The sequence below is a fragment of the Leucopleurus acutus genome (assembly GCF_964270905.1).
Source record: "Leucopleurus acutus genome assembly, chromosome: 14".
Taxonomy (NCBI): domain Eukaryota; kingdom Metazoa; phylum Chordata; class Mammalia; order Artiodactyla; family Delphinidae; genus Leucopleurus; species Leucopleurus acutus.
Genome location: NC_139156.1, coordinates 29,909,809 through 29,937,133, shown reverse-complemented (window position 1 = coordinate 29,937,133; position 27,325 = coordinate 29,909,809). Strand labels below are relative to the sequence as shown.

At 54.1% G+C, this 27,325-nt stretch overlaps 1 protein-coding gene across 1 annotated transcript in view; it reads right to left on the bottom strand.

Moving 5' to 3' along the window:
• The window catches only part of CRTAC1 (cartilage acidic protein 1), a 132,261-nt gene that overhangs the window by 3,596 nt on the left and 101,340 nt on the right, over positions 1 to 27,325 (bottom strand). Inside the window, exons 6-13 of the mRNA XM_082854932.1 lie at positions 21,810 to 21,944; positions 18,531 to 18,676; positions 15,805 to 15,941; positions 12,214 to 12,296; positions 11,265 to 11,365; positions 10,659 to 10,827; positions 1,441 to 1,586; positions 55 to 97 (exon numbers count right to left, since the gene is read on the bottom strand). Coding sequence (XP_082711058.1) covers positions 55 to 97; positions 1,441 to 1,586; positions 10,659 to 10,827; positions 11,265 to 11,365; positions 12,214 to 12,296; positions 15,805 to 15,941; positions 18,531 to 18,676; positions 21,810 to 21,944 — 960 coding nt within the window. The remainder of the gene's footprint in view (positions 1 to 54; positions 98 to 1,440; positions 1,587 to 10,658; positions 10,828 to 11,264; positions 11,366 to 12,213; positions 12,297 to 15,804; positions 15,942 to 18,530; positions 18,677 to 21,809; positions 21,945 to 27,325) is intronic.

The following is a 27,325-nucleotide window of genomic DNA, read 5'->3' as shown; positions in this document are numbered from 1 at the left end:
CCCCAGTGAGAGTCCGGCCTCTGCCTTGTCCCCTGGTACCGGCAGGCAACTCACCCATGCAATGGCCATTTTCCTGCTGGGAGAATCCTTGGCCGCACTGCAAGGTAGGCAGAAGCAGAGACACTAGTGAGTTGAGAAGATCCCATCTCAGGTCCCCTCCTAGTTACAGCCGCAGAGCAGCTGTCACCCTGACCCCAGCATGAGGGCTGCTCTTAGCTCTGCGCCTGGGAGAACCCCTTCCTGCCAGGCCCCTTCCCTTGTACTGAGAATAGGAGACTGGGCAGGGAGGCCACGGACAGATCCGTGCAAACTCCTGCTCACTCCCCTTGCATGGGATCCACACGCCTGCACCGGGACACCTCACAGAGTCTGTCCCTCCTGTGGCATCACCCTGAGACAGGCCGGGTCTCAGGAAGGCAAAGTGTAGAGAGGGGTGGAGAAGCTTTTAGAGTGTCTTCTCACTCCCCGCACCCCCTTCTCTGAGAACCTTCCCCACTCACAAGGGGTGGGTGCCTGCAAGCCAGGCCGTCCCCCACCTCTGGGCAGGGCTGGCTGGACAAGAGGTGGACATCCCAGCAGGAGGAGGGACTCAAAGGCTTTGCGGCTAGAAGCTGAACTAAGTGAGGCTGAGACAGATTTTGGCGCCTGGTCACGCCGGGCTGTGGAGGCTTTGCTGTGTGTATGTGGAGGTCTCAGAGACAGCAGGCTGGTGGCCGGAGGTGGGGTGGCCGGGGACTCGAAACAGAATACACAAGACAGCAATGTTGACTGTTGGAAAAGACAAATGATGGGGTGCTGGTGCGGCTTCCTGGGGAAGGATAATTCTCCCCCCAGAGCCAGTGCACTAATGGCAAAGGTCTTTGAGCTCCTGGGGCCACTGAGCTGCCATGGCTCTCACCCTGAGCATCCCTTGCATTTTGTGAGCTCTTCTAGAACCCTCCCTGTAAGCCCCCTCTTCTGTGTGAGTTTAAGTGGGCCCCTGTTATCTACAATGGCGTGATCCTCTCCAGAGAGTGTCCAGAGCTCTTCCCTGAGGAGCCCCCAGAGGCCCTGCCCCGCCCTCAGAAGCAACAGCTCTGTCAGAAGCTTTGGAAAGAACCAGAAGTGAAGCGGGAGACCTGGGGCCAACTGTTAACTCTGCTCACAAATGGCGGTGCGGTTTTGGTGGGTTCTCTTTCTTGGTCTTGGTTTTCCTTCTCTATAAAATGGGTGAAAAATGCTTGCCCTTCCAACACGCCAGGATTTCTGCGAGGAGCAGAAGAGATGTGGGTGTGACACTGGTGTGCAAACTACGCATGGAGGGGTCACTATGAAGCCCGCCCTTTGCTAAGATGATTTCCATCATTCTAGAAACAAAGTCTGCAGATTCCTGGGAATCCAGCTTCAGCCCATGGGTGGGGCTTGCTTTTCTGGCTCTGAGGCCCAGACGCCTTTGCTCACCTCCAGGGGGGCCTGGTCCCGAAGTCTGTCCTCATCCCGCGGGTAGGGAATCTCCAGCACCGAGTTCATCTCCATGCTGGCCACGTTCCGGCTGGCCATCTTGCCATCGGGCCATGTCACCTCCACGCTGCTGGCCTCATCCTTCCCTATGGGATGAAAGGATCAGCTGCAGAGCAGGGGGCGGGAAGGGATTCTCCACAAAAGTATCATCATTCATTTATTCACTCACCTAATAAAAAATATGAATTGAACACTGTTCTAAGTGCTGGGGAAATAGTGAACAAGGCAGATGAGGTCCTGCTCTTTTAGAACAATGCCGTCCAGGACAACTTCAGCAGTGATGGCGATGTTCTCTATCTGCTCTGTCAGCTGTGGTAGCTGCTAGTGGCGTGATAAGGAACTGAATTTTAAATTCAATTTAATTTTAACTGACTGACTTGAAATGGCCACACATGGCTAGTGGCTACCATATTGGACAGCACGTTTCTAGAACTTACATTCTAGTGGATTTTGGAGGGAAGAGAGTAAAGCCTGGTGGTAAACATGTTGACTCTGGAGTCCTGGGTTCAGATCTTGGCTGTACCACTTACCGAGCATGCTGGGAAGGACATGGCGGGGGGTGGGCATCTGGGAGACCTGGGGACAAATCTCAGCTTTACATCTGACTTAATCTCAGGCGTGTTGCGTTTATTCGTATTTGTATTTATATTGGATGTTTATAGTCTGCTAGGGGCCGTCACTGGGAATAACCCTCTTTTTAGGGAGCTTCCACTCTAGTGGGGATAGACAGGCACACAGATGAACAAATAATGCCAGATATTGACAAGCTCTGTGAGGAAAACAAAAATAGGGTGATGGGATAAAAAGGAAGTAAGAGTAGGCTGGGGGCTTTTCTAGTCAGGGTGGTGAGGGATAGGCTCTTGGGGAGAAAGCATTTGAGCCGAGCTCCAAATAAAAGCTGAGGCGACAAAGAACCAAAAGGCCGAGAAAGATCGTCCTACAAAGCTGAGATGTTTACAAAAATGAACGGTGGTGGAGCTCAGAGAACATTCATGGTGAATCCATCTGCAAGCAACGTGTTACATCACTGGCAGGAAGCAGGTTGGAAAGATTTGTCAGGCGTTTAGGCATCGTCAAAGCCGGCCCCAGCTCCCTGCTTAAGGCAACAGGCCCGTCACCGAGGCAAGGTCAGGCTCATGGTGATGGACTGGGGTGGAGAGGAGTGGGGGGTGGGCCTCACCTGCTGGGAGGGGCCTTTCTCCCATCAGTCACCTGGGGAAGAGGGCCGTGCTCAGCACATGTAGGAGGGAGGCTGCAGCCCCCTCGCCGGTAGTCACCCAGCTGGGCTGACCAGGCGTGGCCCTGGTGCTCGGGGGTCCACCAATCCCTACACTCCCCCAAGCACCATTCGTAGGCGGAAAAAATGATGTCGCCCACACGTGTGCGCTACTTTCCCCTTAATGCATACAGACACTGTTAGAAAACAAGTGAAGCTGAAGAGTGCTGTCAGTTTATAGCAGCTTTTGGTCACTGCTGTCAACCAGTGGGTTTTACAATGATCGCTGCTATGGGGGTCGAGGGTGGTCTGTGCAACATTTTCACGTACGAAAGGGGTTCCCATATTTTAGAAAAGGGCTGAAGCTACGTCTAGACTCTGTGGGGAATCTAGGTACAGACGCCTCTGTGCAGAGGTCTGCTCTGGGGTGGGAGCTAAGACAGGACGGCGTGGAAGGACTCAGCTGCATCTTTCTCCCCAAGTCCCGGTGCGTCAGTCTGGGGCTTCCAGAAGAAGGTGCACCTTGACAGCCACATCCTCCACTTCCTGAGCCTCCCTGTGTTTGGTTCTCTTTTACTGCCTCCAACCCAAGGCCTCCAGAGAAGTCTCCTTGTAGCGTTCCAGTCTCGGGCTGCCGTGAATTATCGAGGGCAGGGACCAGCTGCTACCGTCCACAAGTGTCAAAGGTGAGTAGCCCCTGCCCCTGTGCCCGCGATGGGGCAGCAGCACCAGAGAGAGGCCGCTGGAGCAGAGACTCACACACAGTGCAGAGACCCGAAGACGCGGTGCAGCTTCTCTTCCTGCGGAGACTCTCCCCTTCCAGGCCTGGCCTTGCTGGTTCTGGGGTTGGCTTTATTAAGCCAGAAAACATTTCTCATAAACTCCTACTGCCCCGCTCCCTCCTTCCACAATAATTCATTTTGGGGGAAGGGGTTGAAAATAGGATTGGGGAGGTATCAACTGCCCCCTCTTCTACTGTTTTGTTGTTTTTTTTTTTTTCTGGTACGTGGGCCTCTACTGCTGTGGCCTCTCCCGTTGCAGAGCACAGGTTCCGGACGCGCAGGCTCAGCGGTCACGGCTCACGGGCCCAGCCGCTCCGCGGCATGTGGGATCTTCCCGGACCGGGGCAGGAACCCGTGTCCCCTGTATCAGCAGGCGGACTCCCAACCACTGCGCCACCAGGGAAGCCCCTCTTTTACTGTTTTGAAGCAGTCTCTTGAGGTTCAAGAGATGTGGCATCTTTAGGGTGTTCAGCACCCAAATTAAATGGCAGATGTAAAAAGTAAACACTTGGGCTTCCCTGGTGGCGCAGTGGTTGAGAGTCCGCCTGCCGATGCAGGGGACACAGGTTCGTGCCCCGGTATGGAAAGATCCCACATTCCGCGGAGCAGCTGGGCCTGTGAGCCATGGCCACTGAGCCTGCGCGTCCGGAGCCTGTGCTCCGCAACGGGAGAGGCCACAACAGTGAGAGGCCCGCGTACCACAAAAAATAAATAAATAAACACTTTTCTACTAAAAAACAAAGGAGACACAGAAGAGCAAATGTTTCTCACCTAAGCCAACAGAACAGCTACGTGAATACATTTTCCAGCCTGACAGAAGTGCCACAAATAACTCGAAAGAGCTGCCGAATGTTCATAGACAACCACGAACTTACATCCTGCCTCTGAATCTTGCTTCCTCCCTTCCTCCAGACCCAGGGAGGGGCAGGACTAGGAGATAAGTCAGCCGCGGGGAGAGCACATCTCAGTAGGGCTCCCTCCTTCGTCATTGATTACTTTGCCAACTTGGGTCCTTGGTTTCCTCATCTGTAAGAAGGGAGCTCTACCCCATCCAGGAAGGACAGCTCTTGCTTGGATGTCAGCCCTGCCCCGGCCGATGTGGACCCTCAGCAGCCCCATCCTCATCATCTCTTAGACATGGGGGGGCGCCCTGCAGTTCCCAAAGGGCTTTTGCGTGTTGGCAATACTGCTAGAGAGTATGCACCCCAAACTGTACCAGGTGATTCTCAGTGTTAGGGCACTGGATCCTCACGGCAGTCCCATGAGAAGGTACTAGTTTTATAATTTCTATTTTAGAGTCAAGGGGGATGAAACTTGGAGTGGGGAAGGGAATTGCTCACAGTTACCCAGAGGGGGAGTATCTGATCCCAAAGCCCGTACCTGCTAAACCCTTGTTCTACTGCCCACCCCACCCCAATGACCAGCCCACCATGGGCCAAGCATCAGGCAGGGATCTGGGATTCAGCAGGAAGGACACAGACCCAGGCCCCATCTTGGAGGAGCTGAGTCCCATGAGGGCAATGAACACAGTGATTATGTTATAATAAACTGGGAAAGTGCACCCACAGTATTGGTACCACTTGGTGAGAGAGGTGGGTGTTAAAAGTCATTTCGTTGGAGGATTCAGGAGGAACAAGAGCTTGTGAGGCAGAGAAGGGAAAGAAGGGGCATTCCAGGCAGAGGGCACAGCACTGGCAAAGCTATAGAGGTATGAAAAGGGCATGTGTGTTGAAGATCAGGGAGAAGCTCAAAGTGGAAGAAGCAGGGTGTGAGCATGTGTGTTAGGTGGGGTGGGTGGGAGAGGAGACAGGGCGGGGGGGGGCGATGTGGGGAGGGACTTCGGAGCCCTCACAGGTGTGGCTGGCTTGAATCCTCCCAATTACTCTGAGAGGGAGAGTTTATCCCCACTTCCCGGATGCAGACACTGAGGCTGGGCAAGATGCAGTGACCTGCAGGTGTCTGAGCTGGGACTGGACCCCAGGCTCCTGCCCCCAGGTCCCGCCGTTCCCTCTGCCCCGGAAATCTCAAGTCTTCACGCAGCTGCACAAGCCAAGGGGCCTTTAAGCTGCCAGCCTGCGGGGCCAGTGTGTCAGGGAGCTGGTGCGCAGAGGAGGGCCCCTTAAGAGCAGCAGGGAGTCGCCTCTGGCAGCTTTTAAAGGACAAAGGCCAAGGAGGCACAGAGAATCGCGCTTTTCAGAAGCATTACAAGCAAAACAGATGGTGGGAATACAGTTGGGGGAAGATTTCTGCACTTTAATAAAGCGATTTTTATGTGGGCCACTGAATTTTCCTTCCCTAAATGAGCACCAACCGGCTTGGAGGCAGCTCTGAGTCACTTGCAAACCATCAGCTGAAAGGAAGGAGGGGTGTATGTGCAGGGGCTGGGGATGCCATCGAAGCCTGGGGTGGGCTGGCCCAGGGGGTGAGCCCCCGACGGGGGCCGGTGGGGCAAGGAGATTACTGGCGCTTGTTTTCACTTACTGGGTTTGGTAGAGCTGCCTCAGCTCTGGGCTCGCTCGGAGCCAGAGAGCCTGGGTGTGGGATACGTGCGGTGGGTGTGCAGGGCTGGGATGTCGGTTCAGAGCAGCCGGGGTCCAGTGGGGCACTCAACAAGGGCTGTGAGCAGAAACGCTGATTTATGAGCCTGGCGGGCCATCTGCACCGGGGGGAGCAGGGGGAGGCCAGGGCAGGGTGGAGGGCGCAGCGAACGAGGCCAGGGGCTCCCCCGAGCGGGGGCGCATGGAACGGTTCTATAGGATGAAGCTGAGAGCACAACGGAGTGGGCCTGCTGGGAACCCCCCAGAAGAATGCAACACAGCAAGGTCCCTGAGTTTTCACTGTGTGATGCGATGCAGTCTGGATCCTCGGGGTGCACAGGGAGGGTCTGAGAAGCTGAGTCCTCTAACCACAGCTCAGTGCTGACCAAGCAAAGGCCTGCAGAGCTGGGAGGCGTTCCTTCTCCAGCCACGGAGAGATGAGCTGGCCAGGCACGTGGGGAAGAGAAGGGCCCAGGAGGCGGCTGCTGAGAGGCACACGTGTGCACCCATACACAAGTCCACGGACAAGCCGCTCACCGCACCTTGCTGCAAAGTCAGGAGGCAGGGGTGGTTTTGGAGGGAGGAAGGAGCAGGGTCAGAGGGGGTGAGCACGGGCGTCGCGGGTGCTGGAAGGGGGGCTTCCCGCAGCCCTCGGCCCTTCCCTCACAGCCTCAGGCCCGCATCTCCTTCTTCGTCATGCAGACATCAAGGCAGCCCTTTCTGCATTCCTGTTCTGGACCTGCCCCTTCTCAGCCCAAATACCACAAAACAAACTGTTCAGGATTGGAAACCATCAAACTGTCCATCAGTAGGGGACTTGCTAAACAAATTGTGAATGTGGCCACACAAAAAAATACTGTGCAGCACTAAAGGAAAACAAAGGAGATATGCACAGACTTGGAGTGATGTCCAGGATATACCGTTAAGCGAGAGACCAAAAAGCAAGTCTGGGAATAACAGGGAGAGTATAATAATTGCTGCTAAAAAAGGTTCCAAGGCATATTTATCTATAAATGTGCTCCTGTGTATTTTGCATGCAATAAAATCGTATCAAAAGTATGGAACTGGGAAAAGGCCACCCTGGAACACTATATTTGAATCTGCTCCCTGCCCCTTCCCCTCTGCGTTCCTAATCCCCTCACCCTGTTCTGCATTTTCTTTTTTCATAGCACTTAACATCTAACATTTTATATATTTACCTAGTTGTTACGTTTATTAGGTGTCATATGCTACTCCTCCTTCCGCTAGAATGTAGGGTTAGCCATGGTAAGGCTCTTTGTCTAGTTAGTTGGCACAGAGTAGGTGCTCAGTAAGTGAGTAGAGACTAAATGAATCAAATGACACTGGCGGAGGGTGAAGAGGGAATGTTTCCTTTTTGCTTAATATTCCAAACATAGTGGCGAGATTATGGGTTATTTTTACTTTCTGTTTTTAATGATGTTATATTTTCTAATTTTCCTATAACCAATATGCATTATTCCTGCAGTCAGAAAAAAATTAAAGCCTTCTAATTTGACTTTATTACATGCAAAATACACAGGAGCACATTTATAGATAACTATGCCCCGTGAGTGGCTCCTGGGCTCCTTCGCGGCCCTGCCCTCCCACAGCAAAGCCTGGCTTTGGCTTTCCTGGCTCCGCAGCTCCCTCTGTTCCGGCCCGCCCTCTCCACCTGGCTCTGCGTGCTCCTGACAGTTTGGCCCTAACCTCCCCTTCCAGACTCCGCTCCTACCAGACCTTTCCTACTCTGTGGACACAGTGAACACTCCCACCTCTGGCCTTTTTTCAAACCAGCCCAGCCCCTGGCTGCTCTCCTCAGCTCCCATCCACACCTTCCAAATTCCCACCATCCTTCTAGACCTAGTTCAAGGCCCACTTCCTTGGGAAAACTGCCCAGAGCAGAGAGAATTTCTCCCATCTCAGTCCTCACAGCCACCGGGCCAGCATGACGGGGCATCCAAATCTGCTTGCAACGAGAGCTCCTGTGTCCCTCTGCCTCTCTCACAACCGTGAGCCTGGAGGGGAGGGAGCATTTCTTTGTTTCATCTGTCTCTTTGCCATGTCTCTCTGCGTCTCTTGGTTTCCCCTGGTCCCCGTCTCTGTCTCCCCGCTGTTCTCTTTCCTCAATCCTTCCTTCCATCCAGCCTTCCCATCAGCTCCCTCTCTTCCTGCCCCACTGCTGGCCCTCCATCAATCAGGAAGGCCTGTGCTGTGCTGTCCATGAAGTTCCTTCCGGACGTGGGGGCCTTGGAGCTGCAGGCATGGAGCCACCTGCCCCTCGCTGTGCCCCCGGCTGCTGGCCCTGCTGCCTGCTGAGTGGCCTCAGGGAATCTCACTGCCAGGCCCAAGGCTGACCCACTGGGGCCGGTCTCCAAGAGCAGCCTTCCTTCTGCGCCTTTCTGGGAGTGGATCCGGCAACAGGGGAGGCTGCATGGGACCCGTGGAGCAGTTTGAACCAGAGCTCAGACCCAGAACAAATCCCAGAGCCTTGCAAAACAGCAAGGATTGGCGTCAGGGCAGTCAGGGACTCCCAAGCAGGAGCAGGATCCGTATCCCTAAGCAGGGGAGGCAGACTGCTGTGAAGAGGCGCGGAGGCTCTTGGGCCCCTGTGATCCCACCAAATGACCCAGCTGAGGCTGCCCAGCTGAAGAAGCAGATCTGTTCTCTCGGCGGGGACAGATACTGGCCAGAGAAGAGACCCAATAAGACCTATAATACACGTCTCAAAATAGCAGAGGCAGCTCATGGGACGTGTGGAAGGAGAAACCAGCCCCAGTCCTGGCCTCACCACTGATTTTCTTGGTGAGCCTCAATTTCCTTATCTGTACAATGGGGTGTGGGTTGATATCCAAGCCAGATAACTGGATAAACATCCTACCTATGAGACCATGGCAGTCACCTTGGCGTGGATGGCCTCACTTGGGTCATCTAGTAACTGAGGGGTCATGGATGTCCAGTAAGAAAGGGGCAGAGCAGAAGGACCTTGGCTGGCTGTGCACAGAGCAGCTATGGGAGGTCTGGCAGTCAAGTCACAGTGGTTAAGACCTCAGACTGTGGCGTCCAAAGAAGTGGGGTCCAAATCCAGATCTCCCTACTTTCTGGAGGTGTGATTTAGAGCAGGTTACTTAACCTCAGCCTCAGTTTCCTGATCTGTAAAATGGGGGTTATGGTTCTTAATTCATCTTGTTGTGGTGAGAATGGAATAAGGTATCTTATGCAGAGCACCTGTAGATTCGTGCAACTGCCACCACAATCAAAACACAGAACTGCTCCGTCACCACAGAGACCTCCTTGGGGCTATCCCTTTACAGTCGCACCCACCCCTCTCCTTTTCACCATTTCTAGCCCCCAGCAACTACTGATCTACTTTCCATCTCTATAATTTTGTCATTTTGACAATATTATATAAATGGAATCAACAGCATGTAACTTTCTGAGATTGGCCTTTTTTTTTTCACTCATCATAATGTCCATGAGAGCTATCCAAGTTGCTGTGTGTATCAGTAGTTTATTCCTTTTGATTGCTGAGTAATATTCCATGGTGTGGATAGACCACAGCTTGTTGAACCGTTAACCTACTGAAGGACATCAAGGTCGTTTTCAGTTTGGGCTATTACAGATAACGCTACTATGAACAATCATGTATAGATTTTTGTGTGGACATGAGTTTCCATTCATCTGGGATAAATGCCCAGGAGTGCAATTGCTGGGTCCTATAACGGTTGTGCAGTTTAGTTTTTGTCTTAAAAGGAACTGCCAAACCATCCTCTGGAGTAGCTGTTCCAGGAACGAACGAGAGACCCGGCTTTTCCACTTCCTTGCCAGCACTTGGTTTCGTCACTATTTTTTACTTTAGCTGTTCTAATAGGTGTATAGTGATATTTTATTAACACCACAGGTATACTGTATATCTGGTTATGTTATATATATGCATGCACACACATACATGTAACATACATACATATCTATATGTGCATATAGATATATATACATACGTATGTGTGTATATATATATCAAATGCTAGTCTTTAATGTGTGTATACACACACACACACACACACACACACACACACACACACACACACACACATAAAAGACTAGCATTTTTTTTCATACCACCCCCAGCCAAGAACCAGTTTTCACCCTCTCGGGGCCGACATCACTCCCACTGATCACGCATGCTTTCCCCAAGCCTTCTAGCCAAGAGAAGGCACCAGGGGTTTGGTGAGACATTTTAACCACTGAACCGACACCCATGCGGCCAGGGAAGCAGCTGGTTTGGGTAGGTTCGATGCAGGCCATTGTTTGAAGGACAAGGCCATGGCCTCGGACAAATGGAGGATTAGATACTCTGACCCCAAGGTGAACTAATTCGACAGAGGCACCAGGATGCGGACCCCAGCAAGGAGGGGGGCATGAAAACCTCCGTCCTGAGCTCAGGTTCACTTCAAAGCAGGGTTGCCTCCAGTGGCTGGTGTCACAGTAACGTGGTACCTAGAAGATGCTCAGGCTGTGAGCCCTGCATCTCGCCGGGATTCGGGATGCAGTTTCAGCACCCACTGTCCCGCCAATAGCTCACTTGTGCACTCCCACCACCGCCCCCCGCCCCGAGCTCTGACTCACCCAAGCCAAAGTGTGCCACGGGCTCCATCTCGCACAGGTAGCCTGAGCCCCCGTCGATGATCCTCAGGTGGGCCCCACTCTTCTTGGTGTAGAGCACAACCTTAGCGCCCCTGGCGAAGGCCCCAAACCGGGTTCTCGGCACCACCCGCAGCCAGTTGTTGCTGAAGCCCTGCAGGGAGGGAGGAAGGTAGGCCCGGGCATCAGCGGGCTGGGCAGAAGGAACAGGGAGGGAGGGTAAGAGAGGGACAGAAGGAGAAAGAAGGGGACAAGAAAAGGGGCAGAGGAAAGAGAGGAGGAGGGAGCCGGGCAGGGAGACAGACTGGCTGAAGTTTGCAAAGAGCAGTCCTGGAAAAGAGGAGGGAAAGCCAATAGACTCGGGGAAAACAGTGTTTGGAGGAGTGCCAGCAGAAGGCTGAGGGGCAAAGGGCTTCTGGGAGGCAGCTCTTCTTGGAGTTCACTGTGCTGCTGGGAATTTGCTTCCTCCAGGGCCCGGGTGTCCATTTCCTGCCGCTCTGGTCAAGCAAGCATCCCGGGCTCCTTGGCCCTCATCCAGCCCAGGCTCGGCACGTTGGGCTGGGCTCTGTGGGTCCCCAGGTCCAGGCACACCTGATTCCCCCGGAAGACGGACAGCGGCTGAGCCATGGACTCTCCGTGGGACAAGATGAGGTCCAGCATCCCGTCTCCATCGAAGTCTGTCACTACACCGCCTGCAACGGCACAGATTTCATTCTGTCCATCGGCCAGGAGACCCACAGGGGAGGGGGGCTCCTGACCAGTGCCAGGTCCACGCCCCGAGTGTGGCAGGAAAGAGCACAGCGCTGGGGATCGAAGACTGGAGCTTGAAGCTCCTCTCCTTTCCAGTGGCCGCGCATTCATGGAAGAGGGGGTCCATTTCCTCCCCCTGGACTTTTGAAGGAAAGCATGGGTGCAAATAATTCAGACTATGAGGGCTGCTTTCTGGTCTTTTATACACACCCTTTATATTTGCACGGTTTTTGTCAGTCTATCGGGGGTTTGCATATACCTGGCCTCCTTTTGGTCCTCACTACAACGCAGAGACGTGAGGAGGGCGGATGCAATTAGCCCCATTTTATGGGTGTGGCGAACAAGATCCGGAAGAGGAAGCGCCTTTTCCAAGGCCACAGGCGAGGCAACGGCCAGGCCGAGTCTTGGGACTCCTGATCCAGTGCTCGCTCGCTGACACCAGGCTGAGTGCCAGGAGGGGTGAGACGGCAGGACGCCCAGCCTCGCCTTTGCCTCTCCTCCCGGCAGAGCATTACCAGAGATGCTACTGCCCGTGGAATCCCACGCCTCTGACCCTGCGGCCCTGGGACTGGGAGAACGGACCGTCCGTCCCCTCCTCTGCTTCCCGCCTGGCACTCCCAGGGCCTCCTCCCCCACTCTCACCCCTGCCCCAGGATCTCAGCCCTCAGAGTGGCAGGGATAGGATGAGCCCTGCCGTGGGACTGGCTGCACCACCCCTCCCGCCCTCCCCCCAGGCTAAGGGCAGCACTGAGACAGGGGAGAGCAGGCCAGAGCCCTCAGGTGCCCTCACCTGTGCCCCGGCCCTCGGGCTCCAAGGCGTCGCCAGGATTGAGCTCCTCGATGAGGGGGTCGCCGTGTTCCCTACGGATGATGCTGCGGGACAGGAGACAGGCTGTTCATGGACGACAATGTGCTGGCAAAGCCCCAGTGGGCTCCCTGGACCTCGAGGCCCACTAGCTCCATTCTCCAGCCCCTGAGCACCCTGAGACCCTGCTGCACGTGGGCTGCCACCTGCATGCCGACAGAGCCACTCTGCTCACAGACCCTGCCTGCGCCTTTCTTGGGTTTTAATTCACGTTGGTAAATATTGATTTTTCCTTCTCTAATGGATGAATTATAGACAGCCTGGGGAAGGGCAGCTGATGGATGGAGAAGGGGCAGGGATGCAACTACCTTCAACTGACCTCCACATTCCTTCTAGCGGCCCTGGGTTTCTGAGTTCGGAATGCTACGCAGGGTTCCACCCCTACTCCGGTGCCACCTCCTCTAAGCCCTCCTTGATCGTCCTGCTAGAAGCAATGCCTTCCTGCTCTGCCTCTGTCACTTTCCTGGCCTTTATCGCTTTCTGCCTTGTGTTGAAGCTATATGAATGCATCTTATCTCCTCAGTTAGACTGCGAACTCATTGCAGCCTGGAACCATGTATTATTACTCTTCTTTGCATCTCCCGCAGCATCTAACACAGTGCCTGGCTCTCAGGAAGCTCCAGACATGTCCGTGGGATGCATGGAGGAATCCAGAGACAAAAGGGAAGAAAGGGTCCCTTTGGGTTGCTAGGGTTTTGTCTGTTTTGAACTCTGAATCGTGATAATATTTGCTGTAGAAAAGTCCACTGTGAAAGTCCTGTTCTTTCTGCACATTGAGCTGAACGCTGATGATGGCTTTGAGCTTTCCTCTCTAATTTTTCTCACTGGGTAGATTCTCGCAGCCTTGGGCGCTCTGTCCTGGCTGTGTGGAGCAGTCTTGGGGCTGGGGTGGGGAGAAAGGACCAGGAAGGATCTGTATCACTCTCCCCTTACGTTGCAGGTGGGGCTGTCACTTAAATCACAGTCACCAGAGGGCTGTGCTGTGGCCAATGCTTTCTTTCAGGAGGGAGCCAGGGTCCCCTGAGCTGGAGCTTCTGCTGGCTGGATGGCAGAGGGTGCTGGCAGAACTGCAAGGTGTCTGCAGGGTTGAGCACATGTCCTGGGAGGTGTCCTCTGTCCGTGCGGGGCGTCTGTGCTGAGCACACCCACGTGTGCAGTCTGGGCAGTGAGCCGGATGCCCGGCAGTGCTTTTGTGTGTGTGCACACCTGCCGGAGGTGTGTGTCTGCCTCAGCCCGCTAGCATCCACAGTCCCTTCAACCACTCGTGTCCTGCAACCTCTGTCACGGCTGGGCAGAGCCATCCCTGGGTTCAGGTGACAATGGAGTTAGGGGTTTCTAAGGCTAAAGCCCAGAAGTTCCAGGGCAGAGCTGGGCAAACTCACCCAGATTTGGGCAACCAGGGCAGGCTTCTCGGAGGAAGGGTCAACAAAGCTGAAACCAGAATGATGAGTGAGTCTGTGTCACTCAGAAGCGAGAGAGAGGCAGATGGTGTGGGCAGCCTGAGGGGTCCAGGCCTGGCGCAGCCCAGAACTGAAAGCTTGGGGTGTCTGGCACTTAGGTGTAAACTGGGGAGTGGAGAGTGACAAGGCTGGGGACAAAGCCAGCCTGTGGGATGTATCGAAGGGAAGGTAGTGGGGAGCTTCTAAGGGGTTTAAGTGGAAGAGGGGTGTGGTCAGATTCGCATTTTCAACAGCTCGCTCTGCAGGACTGGACACAGGGCGGCAGCTAGAGAAGAGGGAGTGTGCGGGGTGGAGCCATGGGACCAGATCAACGCACATCCTGCCCGGCCTGGGACAGTCCCTGCTCACGCCTCTCACCCCGCCATTGTTAACAGGGCCTCTGCACTCTTCTTAAGCACCTGGAGTGGGTGATGAGTTCCCGGGTTTCCCAGGCATCGCTGAAGGGCCGGCAGACTCACACACACCGAGGCTTTGCATCCCTGGTGACTCCTACAAGGAGCCCACCGTGTTTCCTTCGGTGACACGTGACAAGCCCACGTGGTATGGGGCAGGTAGGGGCTCAACTTCTAGAGTTGCCAGCTGAGTGGTGGCCCCAGCTGTAGCCCCTACACTCTCTGCTGCGAGCTCCAGACCCAGCCGTCTGCCACAGGGACTCGGGGCACAGCCACGGAACTGGGAAGTGGCTTCCACTGACGCTGTGCGGAAACAAACATACTAACCCATAGGGTGACCGTGTGGTGACCCTGTCCGCAGACAGCCCGGGGCCAGCCTGCCCTTGGGGTGGCGGGAGGGAAGCTGAGAGGTTTGACAGAGGCCAGACAGGCAGAGGAGGTGCCTGGGTGCTCGGGCCACAGAGACTCCTTGGGGCTCCGGGCCCTGGCGAGTGACACTTTATCAGCCAGAGAAGGAAAGCAGAGTCTCTGTTAACGAGCAATTGATCTTCCGCAATTAATCTGGAAGTTGTGAAAAAGCTTTTTGCAAGGCTCCTAATTAGCAAATCTGGTGCCTTCAGGGGGTGATTACAGCTGGTCGGGATTGATGCTTTGTTAATAATTATATTTTAAAACACGCTTAGTCACAGCTCTCGCCTTTTATTAATAGTTGAGGGCCCTTCTGGGGGAGGGGACGGGGGCCTTGGGGAACTGAGCAGGTGATCTGGCCCATTTCCTGCATCCAAGGCCCCTGGCCCACCCTCCTCTTGCCACCTGGTGCTGAGGCCCATTAGCATGTTTTAGGCCAGGAACCAGGGCCGCATGTGTCCTGAGGTTTGTTCCCCAACAGCAGTTCTCAAACGTTGGTGGGATAAGAATCACCTGATGCCTAGTGAACGTGTTAAAAAGACAGATTCCTGGGCCTCAGCCCCTGAGATTCTGATTCAGGAGATCCAGGGCGGGCCCAGGGATTCTGTACTTTAAATAAACACTCTGGGTGTTCTGACGCCAGTGGTCTCTGGACCCCAATCAGAGAAAAATCGAACCTTTCCTCCCTGCATGCAGTGCTCAGTTGCCTCCATTCTTGTCTACCATTCCCTCACCTACTATTAATTGTTTCATTCAGCATTTCCCAAAGGATGTTTAGCAGAGCACCAATCCCAAGAGAAAAATCTCTGAGAGAAGTATCTTGTACTGAAATCTATTTGGAATACTCCATTCACCTCTTGGAAAGTAAAAATACTCATGGTCATGTTAAAGGCTCTGAGAAGTCCTGTAGTCAATACACCTGCCTGTCTTTGCTTCATCCAGATGCACCCAAACAGATTTGGCTCTGGAACCCCTTTGGGTGGTAGAGTGGAGCCTGGCTTCTAGGCACACTTTGTGCACGTCCCCCTGACCGTTTCCTCCCCAACAGCAGGAGGCCCAGGATTCCCCGCCTCACCTTTCCACCCCCCATTCTCTCAGCCTCTTGCTCAATCCCTGTCCTTCCAGCTTCTAATGCTCCTTCATCAGGGGACCTTCCTCCTCCCTCCCCTTGGAGCTCCTCTTTTGAGTCCTAAGCCTTCCTCCCTGACCCCCACCCACGAAGGCTGAGTAGCCGCGAGCCAGGCTGAAGCATCTACCGGAAGAGGCGGTTGGCTGAAGAGCTGCGGTGGGCAAAGTTGTTGAAGAAGATCTCCAGCTCCTGGTCATTGTCAAAGTCGGCAGCGATGACTGTGCGGACAGGCGAGGGCATGGAGAACTTGGGTGAGGCGATGTCCTGGGAGGAGAGAGGGCTGCAGGTCAGCGGACAGATGCGTGGGGCGATAGGGGTGGCCTAGAGGCCAACTCTCCCCACCCCCGTGTGTGCGCGTACGCGCAAAGATAAAATCCTGACCTAGCACGTCCTCTATCACCTCCCCTGTAAGGGCCCTAAGTATGCTGTGTTTAGGATCACATAAACTTCAGGCTGCTTGTAGGAGAACAAGGACGTAAGAGGAACAGTCCTAATTCACACTGGTGAAGCACCTTGCTGTTCCCTGGTCTGGACCACATGGGGCCCTCCCATCAGTCACTCGAGGCAGGGCTGATGTGAGCACTCCCATTTTACAGGTGAGGTAACTGAGTCCAGGAGAGGAAGGGGAATTGCCCACTGTCATAGCTAATGAGTGGGGGCCGTCACCAGGGCTCTGATTCCAGACGCTATGCCCTTCCTAGTACGTGCCCTTCGTCCTCCGCGGTGAGAGGCGGAGGCTGGGAGGGCACTGGGCAGTGCTGTGCATTTAAATCCAGGCTTCTCCGCAGACTAGCTGTGTGGCCTCAGGCAGGTCAGTTAACCGCTCAGATCTCACCTTCCTCACTGGTGACACGGAGATGAATAACCGCTGCCCAGGTTGTGAGCACCCCGTGTACAGCGCCTGGCACAGGGTGGGCACCAGGTGGATCCCTGGCACTCTGTCCTGGCCCTGCCCACATCAGCCTCATGAAAGGTGGCAGAGGTGGCCTTTAGCTGTGTTTTTGCTGCCTTTATTACCTTACTTTGTTTCTTGGGAGTCTTTTGATTTTTTTTTTGAGATATTTGCCTTGGGGGGTTGCAGTATCAGATACCTCTGCGCAGGGCTCACGAGGAGACCCCAGACCCAGGACAGCCCAGCAGGGACTTCAACGTGCTAAGAGGGCCTCGGTGGACCTGGCGAAGTGTCCCACCTGTGGAACTTGCCTTTGAAATAGAAGAGCTGTGGAGGGCGACCTTTTGTTTCTCAGCAGAACATCCATTCCGGGTGGGTTTGTCCCTTAAAGACGCAGGAGCCTGTCTAAGTCCCAGGGTCCACGTGGGGAGAATTGGGAAGGGCACAGCTGGGGTTTCTGGGAGTGGTCCTCTGCCCTGGCCCTGCCCCTGGGCCTCCTACTTCAGGCCCTCTCCCCTGGCCACAGGAATGAGCTGCCCACTCTGGGCTGCCCAGGGGAATAGGCTGTCCCCAACAACGCAGTGATGAAGCTGACTGGGAGCCTGGCCCGCTGTCCAGGGTGGGCTGAAGAGGGCCTTGAGAGCTGGTAACAAAGAGACCTCAGGATCTCGAAGTTGTTATTATTCTAATGGAAACCTACACAGGCCCCTTGGGGTTGCCCCACTGGACGCCTGGGCTTCCAAGATAATGTATGTAAGATGCTTAGCACAGTTCCTGGCACACAGAAGGCACCTGATAAATGGGGTCTCCATTATTATTCTTATTCTTATTATTGCTCCTGTGAGCTCTGGGGCTGGGCTATCAGAAGAGTTCGTTGACATTTGGGGCTAGATTATTCCAGCCGGTGCATTGTAGGACATTTAGCAGCACGTCTGTCTTCTGCACACTGGATGCCAGTAGCACCTTCTATCCCATTTGTGACAACCAAGAATGTCCCCAGATATTGTCAAATGTCCTGGGGTAGGGACGAAATCACCCCTGGTTGAGAACCTGGGTTAGAAGGAAAAGCTGAATAAAGATGGAAATCATCCAGATCCCAGGAGCAGGTTCTCCGTGGTCAGGGTGCACCTCTTTTTCACCCAGAGAGCCTGGGTCTCGAGCCTCTGCAGGGAATGAGTGGCTGGCCCTGAGCACCCCAAGGCGGCTGCCTACAGGGGAGGGGCTTGTGGCAGTGCCCTAGACATAAGGGCCCTGGTGACTCCCCTGGGACCATCAAGCTTCTGGCAAATGCCGCCACTTTCTTGCTTCCTCGGGGGCTTTTGGCAAGACCAGGTACCTCCAGAAGCACCCTGACTCCCGGAGGTCAGCTCTGACCACCCCATGCTCTCCATCACCCTCCTGAGAAAGGCCCAGACTCAAGCTCGCTAGGCTGGTGGTACATCCCTTACTGTCACCAAACAGTCTTCCTGAAGAACTCTTGGTGTCACAGACGGTTGATAGCTCAGGGAGGAGGCACAGAGAGGGGTTCGAGGTTACCTTGTCCCCCACCTGCCATTTGTCCAGAAGGGGCAACTGTTGGGAGCTCTGTGGCCTCAACCTCCCCTGTCCCGCCAGCCCCACTGTGCCCTTGGCCTGAGCCTCGATTTGAAAAGCTCAGGCCCAGGCTATGGGAAAATGCTCCCGACCCAGAGTGAAGCCCACCTCACTGGGCCTTTGCCCTGCTGCCGCGCACCTTGCAAGGCTGCTCTCTCTCCTCTGCCCATGACCGTGCGCTGGGCACTACAGACATCACAGCGGCCCAGGCAGGAGCCCATCATCCCCCAGATGTTACCTTCCTTGTGGCCACCCCGCCCCCAGGCTCTGCAGAGCCACAAGCCCCTACTCAGCCTGGGGGGAGGCACAGGCGGGGCTGCAGCCCCAAGATGACAAAGCAGGGGAGCGAGGCAGAGGCTCCTTCTTACCCGAAAGTGCACCTTCCCATGGGCGCTCATCTGCAGATAGAGGCGGTGGGGGCCGTTCCAGTTGCCATAGACGATGTCCACTTTGCCATCACGGTTGAAGTCGGCCAGGGCGACACCTCGCCCGTGCTGGTGGGGGTCATCCACACCTGGGGAGGAAAGGCAGGCGCCCTCAGGGCAGCGCCCCCTGCAGGCTCCACAAACACTCACCTTGCCAGGGCCCCGTGAAGAGCAGCAAGGGAGGGTGAGCCTCATCCTGTCCCGATCTCTCCACAGGGGCAGAAGGTGGGCAGCCACCTGGCTGCAGAGAGAACCAGAGACTTGCCTTCAAGCTGCACTTGCCCAGAAAGTACTATTTTTACTCGTTTTTGGGGCAGCATGGGCTGGGGGAAGGAGACTTGTGGAGATGCTGGAGGACTAAAGCCCTCCCCAGCCACCCCTGACACTGGGATACATTAAGTTGATCATCACTCTTTTGCTCAAATTTCAGTGCTTCCCCAGTACTCTTGGGTCAAGTTCAAATTCCTGCCCGGGGAGCACAAGGCCCCTGCCTACCTTATCTGGTCTTTAACTGGTACCACTCTTCCCCCTTCCGCATATGCACGGGCCACCCGGGATTCCTTTCATTTCTCAAATGACCCAAGCTCTTTCCAGCTTCTGGGCTTTTGCTCAGGCTGGTCTCTCCTTCTGGAACGCTCTTGCCAAGGCTCTTGGTTACTTGGCTCCTTGTTTTTCTTCTGCTCCCAGCTGTAATGTCACCTCCTCAAGGAAGCCTTCCCTGACCACTCCCATGAAAATAAGCCCCTCCCACCCACGCTGCTATTCATCCTGACAGCCTCCCATTCTCCTCCATTGAGCTGATCACACGTGCAGTTATGTTCCTTTGTGGGGTCCAATTTTCCTACTAGACCTTACACTCCATGAGGTGAGGGTCTGTCTTCTTGTTCACCTGTGTTCCCACACAGTCTATCTCAGCGCTTGTGGTGACCGGGTATTTTTCTGTAAACACTTGCTGAATGAATGAAGAGACATAAATAATTTGACAGAAGGCGACCAGGGACTTTGGTGACAGAGAAAATACAGCACCATGACTAAGAAACGCACAGTGTGCCTTGTGAGATCTGGGAAGAAAGCTTGTGGGTCCAGTGTCACCTGTTTGTGCTGTCCCTGCATCTACCAGTGGTCAGTGGGACTGAGCTGATCCTGGGGGAGGATGGAGGGTGGCTTTGCCCAGAGGGATGGCCTGACCTCCTAGTTGCCCAAGGCAGACATGATCCTTCAGGTCAAGTGCAGAGCTGACAGGCAGTGGAGGCCATGCTGAGTCTTCTGGAGGACAAACTGCCGTTGGTCATCAGGCCCTCAGAGATGGCAGGTGATAGGACAATATGATGGGGGACGGGGATCACAGACCCAGGACACAGCGAGCTCTTGCCAGCTGCAGATACGGAGATCCTGAGGATAGGGGCCAGCAGAAAGCAAGGTGGGGCCCCCCTGAGAATCTTGGGGGCTGGGCAACCCCTTGGGGGAGGCGAGGATGGGTGGGGGTGGGGGAGAAGAGGCAGGGAGACCCAGGCTGGAGAAAGAGGGTTTGCAAAGGCATGGGGGCAGCCTCCAACCTCTAGGATGAAATACCCCATTAATTCTCTGCAAAACTCCCCAGCCCGAATGTCGGTGGCCTTCTGTGTTGGCCCATTTCTCTCCTATCTATGAGGCACCTTGACAAGGAGCTGGTTCCCTTTCACGAGAATAATCAGTGCCAGGCTGCACTTCACAGCAGCATCTGTTTGGGTGATGAATGCCCTCTTGACATGTCTCGTTAAACCCCTGCAATCACTCTGACTTTCAATTACGGGCATAGCACCTTTCCTCTCTCCTCCCGTCTGATACCTTCTCCTACTCCAACTTGCTCGCTCACCTCTGCTTCCGTCTCTTTAACACCTTATCAAATCCTCTAGGTTTTCTCCACCACCACCTCCTCTTCATTTTACGATTTTTCAGCAATGAGAAAATTTGCTGCTGGAGCGTTTAACAGGTGAGCTGCATGGGAGGACGGGCCGGGGAGCTGCCTCCTTTTTTAGCTTTGCCCGGGAAGAAGAGGGGAGCTGACTGGCTGCAAGGGTGCATTTGTGGGGTGTTCAAAATGGGAACTCCCGGGCAGAGTGCTGGAAGGGCAGGTACTTGTAAGTCACAGAGAATGGATTAGTACCTGCTCAGGAATTGGATGCTAGCCGTCAGCACCAGCTGGCGCTCGTAGGACCTTGGATCTATGTGTCTACAGCCCCGCTCACCTCTTCTTCCGGAGGCCGGAGCTCGTCCCACCAAGAAGGAGAAATCAAACCTCCCATTCCTTGGCAAGGTGGGGAGGAAGTGGGTGGGGAGAAGCGGCTGAAGGGCAGACTGATTACATCCACATACTTTTATTATGTGTCCCAGTCTTTGCAGACACAGACAGATTATTATAGTGATGTAGGAGCCTGAGTGAGTGGCACACGCAAAGGCAGTGGGAATACAGAGGAGGCAGTGCCAATCTCTGCCAGGCGGCACAGAAAGAGGCAGGAAAGGCTTCACAGATAACACCTAAGCTGAGTGTTGAAGGATAAATAGAAGTTTTGCAGATAGAGAAGGGGGAGAGGTACTTCACGTGGAGAGGATTGGCAGGTGCAAAGGTCCTGAGGCAGATGATGGATGAACACAAAGGGAGGAAGGGGAGCAGAGCTGGGAGCCTGGAGCACTATTTTTGTGTAGATTTTATTCTGCTTCATATCATAGCTATTCGTTCATTTGTCTGTTTCCTCCTCTAAAATGTCAGTGCCTTGTATGGGCGGGTAGGGGGGTAGGGTAGGGTGATCTTAGCCTTATTCAGGTCAGCGTCCCCAGCTCTTAGCACCAGCCTGGCACTTAGCACAGGTTCAATAAATGGCTATTGGATTGAGTTGCATGTTTAAGATGGATGTGGGGAGAAGAAATGGAGAGAGGCAGCTTAGAGTGGAAACCAGTGCTGAGAGACACAGGCAGGACTCAGAGTTGGCATGGGCCAATCCCAGTCGCTGGAGAATGGATAACAGTCAGGCGTACCAGACGCTGTCTCCCCAGCCACAAACATCCCCTGCGTCCTGAACCACGGGGATGTGGAATTAAAGGTGACAAGTAACATTTCCCTGTGCGGTGCAGACAACGACTTGTTCCGCTCTCCCTGGGGCCTGTGGGACCTGGAGGGAGCAGGGCAGACCAGAGTCCCCTGTAGGGTTGTGGGGGTCACAGGACAGAGGCTGTTTTACTCACCAGCACTGGCTGCAGCATCCACGAAAGTGCCGTCCCCCCGGTTGTGGAAGAGGAAGTTGGGCCCGTTCTCGTTGTCGCAGAAGATATCTGAGGCACTGCTGCTGAGGATGGGGCCCACGCTTACGCCCCGGCCGCCTGGGAGAGCACAGCGACTCTCACTGAGCGGCAGAAGCAAAGCCCCAGGCCCGCGTGGAGGATGGGGGCCCCCTCGAAGGCCCATGACGCGCTGCTATGGTGATGCCTCGGAAGAGGCAGGGGTGGGGGGCGGGGAGGGGCGGATTCTGACATTCCAGATGCTTCCTGGAGCCCAGATCTGGGCTCACGGTTCCATAAACCAACGTGGAGGGTGACTGCACTGACGATGAGGCAAGTGAGGAGCAAGATGGAGTTACTTTGTGCCGAAGGAATGATTCCATGAGCTGAGGAACACAGAGGCCACCACACAGAGCCTTCTCTTTCCTTTGGTAGCTGAACTGCACTAATCCTAAACCCATCTCTACCTGCAACATTTTGATCAAGTCACAGATTCCCTGACAGCCCCCAGCCTTACCCTGATCACACATATGCTGGTCGAGATACAGGGTGTGTTCCTGTTCTAAGGACCTATAGAAACAGGTTCCAGCCACAGGTACAGGGATGCTTACTCTGTTTTGCTTGATGTAGGAAACAAGTGCGAGCACCTGCCTGTCCATCAACAGCGACGCAGAATGGATTACGGTGCATCCGCATGACGGACTCTTCTGCAGCTACTAAAGAGACTGTGTAGAGCCCCGTGTGTTGACTTGGAGGAACGCCCATGACATATCGTTCAATGAAAAAGCAATTCGCCAGGTAATGGTATTGTGTGATCTTATTTTTATTTTTCAGAAAAAGGAAAACAAATGATACTTCTGAATGTACGTGTTTGTGCAAACTTGTTTTTGAGTTTGGGGAAGAGTGGGGAAGGCCACACTCCGAGCTGTTCGCATTGGCTGCCCTGATGGGGTAGGATTTAGGGAGGGAAGGAGAGATAGTATGTTGGCCTTTTTGGGGAACGTCTGTATCGTTTGGCTTATTGTAACAAGAAGTGCTTCTGTAGTTTGAAAGGAAAAAATCCAATAAGGTGTATATTTTTTTTAAGAAAGAAAGCAAGCCAGCCAGCTCTCCGTTAGGGTTTGAAATGCCCAAGATCAATGTGGACATGTCACCAAGTCTAATCTTAAGGTGTCTTGAACAAACCACCCCCAACCAGTGAGTTTCAAATAGAGCCTTGAGAGCCTCCCCTCAGCCTCACTCCTACCCCACCTATGGTGCAGAAAACAGCCTGACCAGAAGCAGGACATGCATTCTAGTCCCACCTTGGCTTTTTTACAAGTTGTGTGATCTCAGGCAATTTACGTTACCCGTTTAGCCTAGGTTTTTCTCATCTGAAAAATGCAGATAGTGTGACCTGCCTTTTCTATTTCAGGGTTTTTGAGAGGATCAAATGAGGTGAGAAAAATACGAGGATCAAATGATGGTAAAGGTCTTTGTGAATCCTACAACCTTGCTACTAAGCGCTATGCCTGTGCGCTTGTTAGAAATGCAGAATCTCAGGTCCCCACCCACCCAAACAGGACCCCTGGGGGGTTTATGTGCACAGTAAAGTTTGGAAAGTGCTGCTCTGAAGGGCTGTCCAGTACAATGAGAGCAGTTATTAGAGCACCAGCATGTGATTTTTTAAAAAGTTAATGGGCACTCAGGCAGACCTGAGTGATGCTAAGTCAGGTGCCCTCCCCAGCCCGCTTCTGGACAGGGCAGAGGTTCCCACTGTGCTAATTTGGGATGGAGGTTCTTTTGGTCCCCAGGCTCCTCCCATCCTCTGAGATTTGTCCCTGGAGGAAATCATGGGGCCTTTCTCACCTGTGCAGGTGGAGCTTGCCCACCAGGGGCCGGCTTTGGGGCCAGAGTGGGGCAAATGGCATTGCCACAGTCATGGTTCTCCTGGTGGGGCTCCTCGTTAACACATCCTGGGCCCTGTGCCCCCGGATTTCTCCCAGGTAATCTAATTAGCTCTCAAGGAGAGCTCAAGCCTTGTGAAAATGGAGCCACTGAATCCACAGTACTCCCGGGAGAGCCTTCATTAGGAGAGCCCAGGCGTGGGGCAGGGCGGGAGGCCTTCAGACACCTTTCTTTTCCTAAGCCAGCAGGGAGGGTGCTGGGCTACAACCTGGGCACCTCTTCTGCCCATTCAAAGAGTGCTGCTGAGTGGCTGCTGGCAGCTGTCCCTGCCCTGGTTCTGCCAAACTCCAGCCCAGGATCAGGCTTTGGTGAGAAACCCTCGGTCTTGTCTGGGTCCCCAGCAATTCCAGGTGGGGCTCCGGGACTTGCTGCCATGCAACTCCATCCTTCTTCCACCGCTCCAGCATCCTCCAATTTCCTCTCTGCCTCTGGCTCCCAAGCTGTGACACATTCCCTTCATTTTCTACAAGGCAGGTTATTTCCCTCTTGGACAAATTTCTAAATCTTTCTAATTAACTAATTGGGTTGGGTTGAAGCCTTGCACCATTTGTAACCTGTAATTACTAGAAAATTGCCATGGTAACCACACTACTAATTAGTGACAATTTATTGCCATGGCAACTGGACCATAACAGAGATGTTACCCACACCTCTTTCTTGGCAAGTTTGCTGCACAGTTGGGGAGCAGGTGAGTCGGCAGCCGGGGAGCCAGCCTCTTGGGCACGAGCCCCAGCAGCCTCAGGATGGAGAGCCAAATGGGGGTCTGATGCAGGGACAGCCAGGTGCCTGCACCCCTTGCTGGGGCCACAGGGGAAACTCTACTTCCAGGTCCATCATGTTAGCTCTCTTCAAACTAATAAAATCCATCCATCTTAAGTGTAGCCTGACTCTCCCACTCCCTGCCCGGTCAATGACAGAGGCCCCTTATTCTGCAAGTATCTTCTACCTGGACCTTCCCCTCCTCCCCTAGCTCTTCCCCCTAAGTCTCCCTGTCTTCTCTGTTACATCCACCCTGTCTCCTGGCCTCCTAAGGTTTAGCACACACCTTATGGGGCTACTGGGGGCAGTTAGGAACATCTTTATTTAGCCCTGGAAAATGATGTTCCAATAGGGAGTTGAACTCCACTTTACGTCAATTAATTCTTTTATACTTGAGGCAAGAACATCCTCGTGGGGGCAAGCAGTTCCCCAGTTGGGGCTGGAGAGGCACACCGGTTGGTAGGAAAGACTGGGGATCAGGAAATTCGAGCTGTGTGACCTTGGGCATGTCATTGAACCTTTCCGGCCATCTGGTTTCTCACCTATAACGCGAGACTGATAATAATAATAGCCCCTTCCCAGGTTGTCATAAATATTAAGTGAGCTGGTTTTTGGAAGGTGCCTTGGAAAACGTCAGGTGCCACAGAGTCATTAGTGGGACTATTTCCCACCCGTTGGGTGAATAATGTCTCTTTATTTTCAAGCTTCAAAGGTCTCTTGTTCTGCTGCTGGGTGTCCCTGCCCATCCCTTCCTGAAGGCTTCTCACTCTGTCCACCAGGCGGGGTGGAAGAGCTTGTGACAAGGGAAAATGCTTCCCTACGGCCCCCTCTTCCTCCTGCCACATTCTGACACCCCCTCTGATCCGCTCAGTGGGCCTGAGCCCACGGGGCAGCCCCACTTACCCTTAAGAACTGCACCCCTAAACCTCTGAACCCCTACACTTGGGAGATGCAGACCCAAGTCCAATCTGGGTGCAGCCAATCCCTCTCTTAGACGGCATCAGGGCAGCCCTCGGGCTTGGAGGTGGGGAAGGGAAAGAGGCTGCAGGGAGCGGGGCGTTTACATGCTGCGGCAACTGTACAGCAGAGGGCCCGGGATGAAGAGGCAGGGGATTCGCGGTGCTAAGCAAAAGCCTCCAGGGGCTGCCCGGCCTCTGCACCTTCTCTGGAGGCAGGAACTTGGGAAGTGTGCCCTCCAGGTCTTGGTCTCCCTCCGTGAAGTGGAGGCGGGAGTGAGAAGGTCTGCAAGGCTCCTTCCAGCTCTACTTTTCAGTGCATCCTCCTGGGCCCCTCTACAGTCTGCACCATAGGGGCTCCGCGGCGAGGCTGTCAGACAAGGAACCTGGACCTGTGGGACTATTCTGCTGATTAATGATTCTAGTGGATGCTAAGGCCTGCAGGTTGCCGAGAACATCCAAGATATCGTAAAAGAATAGCAAAGCACTGGAACATGCAGGGGTGGAGGAATGGACAGTGTGTGTGTGTGTGTGTGTGTGTGTGTGTGTGTGTGTGTGTGTGTGTGTTGGAGAAGGAGGTGTGAGAAGGGCAGGATAAGAGCCTAAACTTCCTGAAATTCTAACACAGAATCATACTGTGTTAGGGCTGGTGTTGCTACCCCCGGGTCCTCTGAGAGTGGTCCAGATGCTGGGCAGGGTTCCGAGTGTACTGGTGTGGAGGGTGTTAGACAAGGACATTCCCACTCACCCCTAATCCCTCTGGTCTGTCCCTGCAGGACATTGAGGGAGATGGGGAGGCAGGCTCCATCATTTGTCCACTGGTGGGGATTTTCAAACCTTGGGCACCTGGTGGGTACAGGAGGGAAGTCGTTCCTCTCTGTGTGCCCACCCCCCGAGGCAGGGAGGGGGCTGGAAGTAGCTGTTTCACGAGGGAGGGCAGGAAAAGGAGGGGCAGGAATAGCTCCAGTTCAGTCCCGTGTACTAGGTATCATGCTCGATTCACCTCACCTCATCATTTTCTAGGTGAGGAAACCGAGGCTCAGGGAGGCATAACTGCAGCCAGCAGGCAATGGATCACAGTTGAAACCCACGTCTGAGTGACCCCAGAGCCACTCTCTCCCCACAGCATGCTCTCAAACATTTCTACTCAAGTTCCCGCTCAGCAGAAGAGGGATCTGTACTCCTGGTAAGGCCCAGAATGGCCAGCCATAGGCTTGACATTAAAAAAAAAAAAACTCTCTTGTTTTAGCTGAAGAAAATGTGTACCAAGATTGCATTTGTATTCTATAACATCTGTGTTTGCTTTGAATAAAAAATGATGTCCCTCCCTGTCAATCATCTTATGCTTCTGACACTCCGTGTTTCCTGGGGCTTTGGCGGGCCTGTGGCTGTACTCCCTGGGGGTCCCGGGCCCTGGCTGAAGAGCCCGTCACTCTAGCCCTGCCTGTCCCCAGCTGACAGGTCTGGCTGCACGCCCACTGAAAGGCCAGCACTGCCTGGGAACCCGGGAGACGCTGAGGCCCCCACTCTGCCGCCCCGGGTCACCTCTCTGGAGCGGCTGGTAGGGGTCCTCCAGAAGGCCTCAGCTGGGCTGTAGGCATCTCTGTCTCCTCCATTTACTTCCTGTAAATCAGCTCTGCCCTCTGTTTTGTTCTACGCTGCTCCCAGCCAACAGCAAAACTCCCCACCCAATATCATAAATCCGCCTTCATTTTCTTTCCAAATTTCTTCTAAGTCTTCTTTAATCACCACCTTGCAGCCTGGACAGATGCTCCCTAAAAGGGTGAGGCCAAATTGCAGAGCTCCTGGGGAGGGAGTAGA